At 37.0% G+C, this 11777-nt stretch overlaps 1 protein-coding gene across 2 annotated transcripts; it reads left to right on the top strand.

Annotated features, from left to right (window-relative positions):
- The first annotated feature begins 160 nt into the window (after positions 1-160).
- LOC133532795 (uncharacterized) lies at positions 161-11658 on the top strand. 2 transcript variants are annotated; one of them, XR_009801757.1, is made up of 6 exons: positions 161-325; positions 767-920; positions 6822-7268; positions 9131-9864; positions 10237-10288; positions 10449-10482. XR_009801757.1 is itself a non-coding variant. In XM_061871646.1 (6 exons), the coding sequence occupies exons 1-6, from the start codon at positions 203-205 to the stop codon at positions 10561-10563; spliced, it is 1113 nt and encodes a 370-aa protein (XP_061727630.1). In that variant the 5' UTR covers positions 161-202; the 3' UTR covers positions 10564-11658. The 2 variants fall into 2 exon arrangements, 1 of the variants encoding a protein (XP_061727630.1); XM_061871646.1 differs by having other exon boundaries at positions 9131-9352; positions 10449-11658.
- The last annotated feature ends 119 nt before the right edge of the window (positions 11659-11777 follow it).

An 11777-nucleotide genomic window follows, 5' to 3' on the forward strand; every position in this document is an offset into this window, starting at 1 on the left:
TAAACAGAGTAGGGGGACTCTTATTTGTGTTAAAAGGGGTCACGAAAAAAAATTCTAGTTAAAGAAAAGAAAAAGTTAGAAAAGAGGAAACAATGTACAGTATTTATATCTTTAGTGCCTAATTAGCTAGGAAGAATAATAGATAAAGTATGCGTTTTACCATGTTTTTACCAGACATTTTTACATTATATAAATCGAAATAATGCTAATCAAATATATAATTATATTGTATTTAATAACACCAGACTACAACTATAGCTTGTCTATAAGGAAGGATATAGAATTTGCTAAACAGTTTTTGGAATACCATGGAATATCTGATAAGGTAAGTAGTAGTAGTAAACACTTTACTGTACAAAAATACATATTAAAAGTAATATACAATTAGAATGAAGTACAAAGGCGAACTTATCCCATGGATCTCTTCCAGTTAACCTCAATTAAGATCAAGATCACACAATATACGGTATTTAAGGGTTCCCGGTAAGTTCGGTTCGCGATACAAACGTAGTTTTTTTTTTATACCACGACGGTGGCAAACAAGCATACGGCCCGCCTGATGGTAAGCAGTCACCGTAGCCTATGGACGCCTGCAACACCCGAGGTGTTACATGCGCGTTGGCGACCCTTTAAAAATTTTTACACTCCTTTTTTGAAGTTACGTTCTCATTTGAAAACAACTAGCTAGATTGCTCTGAAACTTTGTACTTACAATAGGTTAAAGTTTATCTAACGCTGTAAAAAACTAAAAATCTCTTTCTTTCAGAATGTATGTGTAAAAAAATACATAGAACAAGTATGCTCAAATGATCAAAAAGAAGTATGCAGCGCTCGGCTTTTAGGAAAGAAAATGGAGTTTAAACAATTTTTTAACCCGTGTTACATGGATTTTAATAATTTTTGCGACTCTCAAGACAACAGTACGTGAGACAGACATGTTAAATATATTTAAAAAACACACTCGCGTATTTTAAGTTGAACATTTCTCAGCATATTTCGCTCCATACCTAGGAGCTTCAACGGAGCACACATAGGCCGACCGACGCAGGCTTTATTTATTTAATCTTTATTGCACAATCTTACAGTGCAAAAGGCGGACTTAATGCCACGAGGCATTCTCTACCAGTCAACCTTGAGGCTAAGCAGAGAGGTTGTGAGCGGTGCTACAATTAGAACGGCGAAAGCAAAACTTGAAGGCCTTCAACTTAAAATAAGTGTGTGACCTGTTTTATTATACACCGTGTTTTTTTTTATTTGCATTAATTTCGAGGGTGCATTCCTGAGCTTAAATTAAGTAACTTTCTCAAAGACACCGATATTCTAATTAACTCCATTTCGGAGATAATCAATCATTAATTTTTATCTTATAAGGCCCTTACGAGCGTGTACACTTGCCTTAGGGCCTGTTTACTTATTGATTAGTGTTAAGTGCAAGTTCATACATTTGCTACTAAACGTAAGTAAGGTCACTGTGGGCAAGACCGTCTACAAGGCAAGTCCGTCAACACATTATAACTTTTGAATTAGAAAGCGTTTGCCGCTTTGGCGACAAGTTTATAAGTCAGTTTTTCGCGCTTGTTCCCTCACTCTAAAACAGATGGCGCTGTGACAACGAACTTCAGAGCAATCCGCGTAAACAAGTCATTACGTGTATGGAACTCGAAGTGATAGTGCGACAGTCTCTGCAAATAAAATTGTTAAAAATAGTTTGTGACAAGATTTTGCACCAGAAATGGACTACGTAAGTAATATAAGACCCGGCAATCTTTATTATGTGTTTAAATTATCAGATATTGGCTTAGTTTTGTAATTATACGTCCCATCATTCATCACATTAAAATTTTGCTAAGTTGGAAAGTCCGTCTACTATGCACCAGGCAAGTCCGTCATATGCCGGACTTTCCTTGAATCAGAGGTTACCAACTGTTAAATGGCTTCAATATTATTTATTACGATTTTATAAGGTTACTACAGATACGCATCTTTACGACATTGCGCATGATGTTTGTGTTTTGTGTTTATTAACAATTTTAATCTCGAAACTACTAAAGAAATGTGTTCTTCATCCTCAGCACTATGTAACCGAAAATACAAATAAGAAAATACCTATTAAGTAAATAAATAATGGCCGCAAACTAAGCATAGCTTAGCTTTTACTATTGGTGCTAGGCGACGACATATACAAACTTATATAGATAAATACATAAAAAACAAACATGACTGGAGGAACAAATATCTGTGTAGATTATACAAGCAAATGCCCGTACCGGGATTCGAACCCATGATCATCGCCTTCATATGTTATATTATTATACCTATGACACATATTATTACCCTTTTTACTCCTCTTGAATTTTAGAATACGGTTGTAGTCATATTTTCTTGACAGTTTTGAAGATTAAAATCATTGCAGCCATATCAGTCCGTACCTATTTTTTATTTCGGAACATTTATTGTACTTATCGTGGTTTAGGCGTTTTGCCTACACCGTGATACAAGGTTACGCGCCACGCCAACGCTGTACCGCGCGTGCTACGCCGCTATGTGACGTGGGTTCTTCGCCTTACTTATCCTGAAAATTTACGTATGTAGGGTACCTACTTGTGTTATGGAGGTTGATTTGCCAATCACTATTTGATTTAAACTTAAACGGTGTTCGTAGTTTATTTATTTTTTTACAAGAACATATGGTACAGTACAGTAGATGTTATAAATTTACATTGTTGACCCCTAATATGTTCTGCCATATGGCGTGTGAAAATGGTTTTCCCATGACATGACAAAGCCATGCATGTGGACACTAACTACTAAAACTAAAAAATATTACTATACTAAAATTGCTACTACTATGAGTTTATTTATGTAACCCTCTTTGATCTCCGTAAATTTAAAACGAGTAAATTTAAAATGACTATTGGTATTTTATTTGAAAAGTCCAAAAAATAAGTACGTATAATTATTTTCCAAAAAGGTTTACCACCCCATTTTCGTAATATATGCCGACTTACCTTTTAATAAGAAAAATTGTGTTTATTTCGAATCTAAACCCTATATTAACAAGTTTAGAGTACACTTTTCATTGTCTTGTTTCATTCTTTGTAAGGATTCGAATACGAACACATAAGCACCCATAGTATGGCTGATATCGTTACTAGACGGACTTACCTTAAACTACAAGGGAAGTCCGTCTACTCGCCGAATTTTTAAAAATACTATTGTTTTTGCTTAATTTATGATTAAAATGATCTGTCACTATAGCTTAACTATTATTTATGAAATTCTTCATCATATGTGATTACAAGCGGTCACGTAAGTGAATAATTAACGGAGCTAGAATACTCCAATGTAAAAAATAAATAAAGTATGCCGGTCTTGCCCACAGTCACCTTACTATCTCGGACGATCGACGTTCGAAATGACATTGATATGTCACAGTTTTCAATTGTTTGGTTGAGTTTAATGTAATGCCCGTGTTACAACAACGCTATATGCAACATTTAGTTACTGTTTAGTTAGTTACCCTTCTCCTCCCTATTCTGGATTACGCTGACGTTGCTTATCTCGATCTCACTGAGGAGCAACCTCAGATCATAGAAAGTACTAGATGGCTGACGGAGGCGTGGCGCGTGTCGCCGCGACATGGCCACATCGTGGCCATTCCGGCCCGCCGTAAGACAGTAGCAAATTAGCTGTCATTGAACAATGTGCGCGTCAATTTTATTGAAATGCCGAATTATAGCGTTATTTTGTGTCGAAATAGGAGTGCATCCAAAAACTATAAGGATCATGGAGTTATATACCACATTTTTTTTCACGTATTAGTCAATAAAACCACACATTTTAACAAATAAATCCAGTGACATATGATTTTTCTGAGTCAGACCATGTTGTCATACAAACGCGTGGCAATTTGTCTATGCATCCTACATTGACGCTTTGGCATGGAAAACTATTTGTAGTGCCCTAGCAACGGCGCAATGCATTAAACCGCTAACGATATTCACAGGGGCATTATTGTTTCTTGGTACGACCGCCAACCGCTCCCTTCATTGACGCCGCGAAGTAGAGTGGTGCTCGTGCATATAATTGATCTTTGAGCGTTATCGATAAAAATGTTTGGATATAGTGTGTATGAAAGTAATTATTTTTCAAGTAAAATTTTACAATTATTTTATATGCACCTAATATTTAATTTGATACTTATTAATTTGGATTAAAAATCGAATAGGTAAGCCAAAAAATAAACTGATTTAATAAAGTACAATTTATTTATAACGGGTCTCTATTGTTTCCCATAAAGTTTTAAGTCATAATGTATTGTTTGTCCGCATTTTCGTTAGTCATAATTTGGTTTTTCTCAGAAACGCGTAACTTTTCAGGATTGCCATAAAACAAACCTAACCTAACCTAACCTATCTATAGGATAATCTAAGGAAATTCCTGAAAAGTTAACGGTTTCAGAGTTATGACTAATGATAATATGACTATCATTACATTATGACTTTCAATAATTATGTCAAACAAAGGGATCCGATTTATAACATTATAGTTTATACCAATAAGTATATTTTATTCAGGTTCTTAGCAACGATTCGAATAACTGCACAAGGTATAATCAAATATGTTTATGATTGCAATTTTTTTCAGTTTCCCGAAAAATTCCAATATTAAAGAAAAATGGATAGATGCTACAAGTAGAGGGCCCTAACTGGTTTACGAGCGAGAAAAGTGTTATTTGTTTGGATCATTTTCAAGAAAAATGTTTCCAGTTACACTTCGCCTCATTTATACATATAACGATAGAATATAAATATGTTTAAAATAATAGCATATTGTATACTTAGTCGATCCAGAAGTTCTATCAGAAAGATTTTTACTGATAATTATGACTCTTTCCTTATTATTCGTACATATGAGTTAAAATCTTATTTAATGGTGCATTATACTTACAATATAATTTACTATAACTTGCTTTCGCAGTTCTTCATAACTCTATGTAACATGCTGGAATTGCTTTTAATTGGTGACGAAATATGCTATAATAAAGTAAAACTTTTTTTTAATTAAGCGCTCACGTCTAACGACAATCCCAAAGTAAACAATTTAAACAAACATTACATCAAATAATGACTAAAATTTAAACCAATTTGATTAGTTAAGCATAAACAAGCTTTCGCATCATGGTACATGTTTTTTTTATTTTATTAAAAGCTTTGTATTACATTTTATCAGTAAAAACCTTTGTGAGAGAACTTATGGATCAACTAATATACCTTACAGGTACCTTAAAATTCTTAGCTCGTAAATAAGGTCAAAAATTTAAAGGAATATAAATTAAGTCTATGGCAATTATTACTTAAAACAAAAATGTCAAAACTCTAAGGTCATGTTCAGAACATGTAAAATATCGATAGCTCTATCGAATTGTCCTCACTCTAGTGCCGCCGCTCTAGACTCCTACACCGCGCGGTTTGGCCAATCACAGCGCGTGAGTTGGTTGTCTGGCCACGCCTTTAATGATGTGGTGGGGGACAGTTGGAGACAGCGAGACTCGTTGAAATTATGCGTCGTTGTAAATCTCCTTACTTCTTATATCTATGGGAGCAACTTAATAAGCTTGAGCGTATCCAAAATGTGTGCATACGGTTTATATTTGGGTTACGCAAATATGACCATGTCTCTCACTTCCGTTCGCAGCTCAAGTGGCTCCCTATTCGCTTACGTCGTAACTCTCACGTTTTGTCCCTTCTGTATTCCATTCTTTTTAACCCCGCGACTCCCCGCTATCTCAAGAACCGTTTCAGTTATATATATATATATATATAATATGTATTTTAATATATGTATGTATATGTATTTATATATCTTTTTTATTTATATTTGTATACGATAATTATATTGCTTAGTTTTGTGTTTATTCTGTGCTAGACTTCTTTTATTGCATCTGGAACACCTACTGACATAACATACTTTTTTTTTTTTTAATTCCGCTACCTAAAGGTTGTCTGGAAGAGATCGCTTTTTAGCGATAAGACCGCCTGTTGTTTACCTCTTCTTTATGTGTTGTATTATTTGTACTGTTTCTGTATTGAGGTGTGCAATAAAGTATATTTGTATTGTTACTTTTCATAAAAATAAAAATAGTAAAAAAAAAATCAAAAAAAAATCCATTTAGTTTCCTTAAACGTACTTACCGATACCCCGAAGTTCGTGTCATCCACGATGACGCGCAGATTTGTCAAATCTAACCTTTAATAATATGACAATACTAGTCAAGCCACGCGTCTTCATCTGTATCTCTGTATTTATTTGTTAGAAGGGAGTTTTCAGGATATAGTGTACCCAGTGAGTTGTTATTGTTAAGAAAACTGCTGTCAGTTTTGTAACGACATTTAAGCATTAAATTTCAATAAAAACTTGGTTTTGGTGTTCATTTTATAAACTATACCCGATATTACTATGTAAAAAGGGCAAACAGTTGAATCCCATAAAGATTTCATCCGAAACTGACAGCGATTAACTGGGGGGAAAGGGTACCGGGTCCGGGTACCTAAATTTTTTTCTGAAAACTCACAGAAATGTCCGTTTTAGATTATTCCCGGATAATCCACCAAGTTGTTGTCAGTAACTACTGATATTTTTTCTCGTCTAAACAAAACGGTAACACACCACTGTAACTACTGGGTTGTTACCACTGGACAGGTCAGAAAAGAATCTCAGCTGAGTGGTATTAACTGAGATTCTTTTCTGACCTGTCCAACTTTATCGCAAGTCAAGTCCTGGTAGCAACTTTATCGTTTTGATTATTTTGTCATTTATAGTATGGGCTATCAAAAATGCTGGTCCCTGCGTAATGAACTCCGATATGAGACGATTCGCGAAGGAAATTGAACGAATTGCGGAATCTTCCCCCAAATCATTACCAAATGACGAAAATGTGACAGATGATGACAAAATTGGAACTAATGATGAAGTGACAGATGAAACGACATATGAAACAACAACCGATGAAACAGAATCAGTCACAGAATCGACTGATGAAACTGAATCAGTAACCGAGTCGTCTGATGAAACTGAATCAGTCACAGAGTTGACTGATGAAACTGAATCGACCACAGAGTCGACGGATGAAACTGAGACTACATATGAAACTGAAACCACATACGAATCTACAACTGATGACGTCACAGTTGCAACTACAATTAAAGTGACTGGTGAAGCAAAATTAAGAATGGGAAAGGAAATTGGTAAAATAGTTTATGACGATGGTGAGTACCAGTGTAGGGTAGGACGGTACTAAAAGCTTCGCGAGAAAAGCTGTGCTTAAGCTACATATATGCAAGTAGCGGAAAGTTTCAAAAAAAATTGAAAAATTCTCGGAAATATCGGGAAAATTGACAAGGATTAGGGGAAATAACTACTGGGTTTTTTTTCCAGTTGTTACCACTGGCAAAAGGTGGGATTTTTTTTTCACCAAACCGAGTTGGTGGTAACTAGTGGAAATTTTATTTCCCAGTATTTACCAGTGGTAAAAGGTGGGAAAAAATCCCAGTAGTTACCACTTACTCCCATTACCTAACACCTTGGTGGTAACTAATGGGAATAACCCGCTGTGCAAGGTAGATAACCGGTACGAGGATGCGTAGAGGACATGGAATGGAACGTTGTGAATCTTTCCACCAAAGATGTGCGAGGTAGCTGAGCGGTGCGAGGGTGTGTAGCGGGCTCTTTTCAAATAAGCGAGCAGGGTGCGGTGATAGTTTTTCGCTTGCGTCCGTACCTCGCAACATATTTCTGGCACACATCCTTCCCTTGTTTTGTATGTACAAAAACCTCGCTACCCTGCATGAGCTGTTTCCATTAGAACTGCGCTGAGCGAGGATAGGTAAAGAAGTGTTTTATAGGTTCATGACAATCATGACAAACACATCCCTCACTACGCATCCTCGAACATCCCTGGTGGAAAAGTGGGTTATTCCACGATGCGTGTCTTATGTACAGCTACCAATGTAGCTGTATACAATGTTAATAATAATAATACAAGATGTTTATTAATTAGTCACCTGCAATAATTTACGGGCTGAATATATAGTCATATTGAGTAACTTTTACTATGGGACCAATCCCGAAAAAAATTTACTCTCCCATACAAAATGTCAAGGTCAGACAGCCAAAATGTATGAAACAGACAATTTTTTTTCGCGATTTCGGGGTTGGTCCCATTGCAAAAGTTAATGTGCCGTGCCCCCTTATCCCGCTAACCCGTAACCCGTGTTTTATTAGTTTAATTTTGTACATACATATATATTGGATGTGTGAAGAAATATTTTTTGCCAATTCATAACTGGCACAATTCAAATATTACGTCATCCCGGCTTCCGGCTCGAGCGCCATCTTGATAGTAACGCGTAATGATTCATTTGGTTTTTGCTCATTAATATTGTTTAAAGTGTAATATCGATAGCTTATGATACAGTAAACTAATGTGATAGTGTGCAGTAAATGGATAATTAATCTTGAAACGCGTTTAACCACCATTTTGGAGTCAACACGTGCGACTTGTAAAGTCCAGCTATCGCTTTACAAAGGATCCATATTGGGTTGCATAAAAGTTGTCTGTTTCATATCTTTGATAAACATAACAACTTGTGTCATAATCATCATTGCGCATACAAATGTAAAGTCATATTATGTTATGGCAATCATTTTTAGCCATAATATTTGATGACATACATAGCAGTTGTCATATTTTTTGTGCATACCTAACGAACCTAACCTAAAATTTTATGCGAATTAAATTAATAACTATAAAAATTATGACATAACTCATTTATGACAAAAACCCAGTTATGCTCAGGAATCATTCGGACTACTTTATGATTTTATGATTTACAATTTTATGCATAGTGTTATGACGATTAAAAATATGACAAAAGTTATGCGACCAGAGGGAGTCCCCTTTACAAGAGGTTATAAAATCACCGTAGACTGTCTTGTATTAACCGTTCAATTATAGTCGTATTTAAAAAGTCCTGTTACCTTGACACTGGCGAAATGGACCTACTGAACTAAAGCCATTTAATTTAAAAAAATGAATGAATGTCTAAAAACAGTATGTTGTTTATTTTAGGCTCTAAGTTAGTTCTTAGACAGGGAAACTCGACCCGTTTCCCCCCGATGAAAGGAAGTAAAACATGGAAAGGTGAACCGTGCGAAAAATATGTCAAACCGTGCCCGGTTCTCTACTACCCTGTATGCCTGTATTACGAGAGGGAGAATCCGGATAAAGTCACATATTACTACTTTATAAACAGTTGTGAAGGGAAGCAGTGGTCTTGCTATCATCCTGAGCGTAAGTGGAACTTTTAGCCCCATCTCCCCCTTTTATAATTGGTAAAATACTAGCTAAATTGACCGTTAACTCCGTCGATATACCTACAGCATGCGGTGTGAGAATCAGGATGGTGGGTGTACCTCAACTCAATACCTCGGCTTGACTCCTTAGCGCTGCATAGAGATGTGGCCTCGCTCTGCATTTTCTATCGCATGTATAACGGGGAGTGCGAGTGCTCCGAGGAATTGTGCGGATCCCTTCCGCTTCTTTTCGCCATCGCCCTACGCAACATCATTTCCATCCACACCACTAAGATGGTTGGCAGTCTTCAACTGTACGTTTCACTGGAGACTTTCTGCCTCGCACAGCTTTCTGCCTAGCCTGCGGTATTTCGGGACCGATACGACCTTCAAACTTTCAAGAAAAGAGCGTACTCCCATCTTATACTCTTATCTTTAAGGACGGCAACGCACTTACAACCCCTCTGGTGTTGCAGGTGTCCATGGGCGGCGGTAATCGCTTACCATCAGGTGACATTTGCCTAATATATATAAAAAAAAGCATACCATATTTTTGTAGGTACCTAATTTGTACTATTTACTCTATGTAGTACCACCTGTAACAGAAAAATTGTACCTCCCGTTACTTAAAGTTGTTACCAAAAAAAACAGTACACCTGCCATTCTGACTGTCAGAATGGAGGGAGTATTTATTACGCAATGATCCCGCTAATATTGAGTAATTTTACAAAAACCTAATTAGCACGCGGACACGCCAGTTAGCGGACGCCTTAACGACTAGTGAAACTCATAATGGCATGCGCTATGAAAGTCTCTAGCCCCGCATGCGGGTCTTTTACGATCAATGAAACTGAACCTTAAAGGCTACTACTTCATTTACAGATCCAATACATGGCTCGAGCAGTTTAAGAGCTGGATACTGCGCTCACATACAGTAAGTTTATTTTATAAAAAAGTAATTAATAACCGATAGCATATCAAACATAGATCATAAATAGTCACTAAATATTTAAAAAAATATTAAAGAAACGTAATAATAGTACAAAGTAGTAATAATAGTAATCTGTATAAATTCGTCCTATATTTATTTATAGGTACATAAACTACGCCCGATACGTCCATGTGATCTCAGCGTATGGCCACTATGGCTGGCTACAGGGGCCCTGGCGCTTCAATCACATCCTGAAGCCCCACGAGCGCGCTAACTAAGTTCACACGTCGGCATGGGGCCACTACGGCTGGCTACAGGGGCCCTGGCGCTTGTACCACATCCTGAAGCCGCACGAGCGCGCTAAGTTCACACGTCGGCATGGGGCCACTACGGCTGGCTACAAGGGCCCTGGCGCTTGAACCACATCCTGAAGCTTGCACGTTTCTTATTATTAAGCAATAGGGTTGTTTGAAACGCTTGTATTGCGTTCTATATTAACTAAAAGTTGCCCTAAAATTCAACTTTTATACTAAAAACGGCTTTAAATATGTTAAATGCTTTCGCGCCCAAAACGCTCTTTGAAAATTGTGTGACGTCACGGTTTACGGTTTGACACATAACTACATACACACGTAGAAGATACGAACTGTCAACTGACATTTGTCATTTGTTGTTTATCGCCTAACTGTCAACAGTGTCAATCCGAGAGTTGTGACGTCATCAAAATCTTCAAAGACGTTTCGAGTTTGGTCACGTGACGTGTGCCAAAATATATTTTTAATTCAATATTTACAAAAATATGGTCATTACATACATATGGTCTCCTAAAAGTAGTTTAACATGTTCTTATAATCCAAAAGAATTTATTGGGATACAATTCTGCCCTAAAATTTGTAGATGGAAACAACCCTATTGTCACGTGATGCTCTCTTCTGTTTGCCGTGCCCTGCAGCAACCCCAAATTCATTTGGCTTTTACCATCGCCCAAACTGTTAACTTTCCATCCATGGACCTTATTGCAAAAGGCATAAGGTCCACCGATGGATAGTTGTGTTGCTTTTTGTACTCGCAAAGTACTACAGTTTTTTCAAGTACACATATTAAGTACACACACTAGTCTCCAGAGCGTAGGCGTGTAGTCAATTTCGAACGTGGGCGCAATTGCGCAGCGACGCCATTTTCCACAGCGCTGACTACACGCCGACGCTCAAAAGACGCTAGTATGGGGTGGCCCTACGTATACCAGTTGTGTAATAAATTCTCATTTAATAACGTAATATGTGATTGCCAGAGTATGACGTCAATTTTTTCTAACCCAAATTAGAGCCTAACTGCATGTCTTAGTTACCTGTATAATGTACTTTCGTGTGCAAGCGGAACATCACTATATACATACATAGCGTTGTCTCGCTCACACACCTACACGGGCAGGGTAACTAAGCGTGCAGTGCGTCCCGCCTATTTTCTTAAGTCTTTGTTTTTCTTGGGTCAA

This window comes from Cydia pomonella, chromosome 27 (assembly GCF_033807575.1).
Source record: "Cydia pomonella isolate Wapato2018A chromosome 27, ilCydPomo1, whole genome shotgun sequence".
Lineage (NCBI taxonomy): Eukaryota > Metazoa > Arthropoda > Insecta > Lepidoptera > Tortricidae > Cydia > Cydia pomonella.

Bases quoted from the DNA above. Each gene is read 5' to 3' on its own strand.
- LOC133532795 (XM_061871646.1), top strand. From the start codon at position 203: ATGCTAATCAAATATATAATTATATTGTATTTAATAACACCAGACTAC. The intron at 7,269-9,130 runs GTGAGTACCAGT...TGTTTATTTTAG, and splicing joins TAAAATAGTTTATGACGATG to GCTCTAAGTTAGTTCTTAGA. The intron at 10,289-10,448 runs GTAAGTTTATTT...ATTTATTTATAG, and splicing joins GGATACTGCGCTCACATACA to GTACATAAACTACGCCCGAT.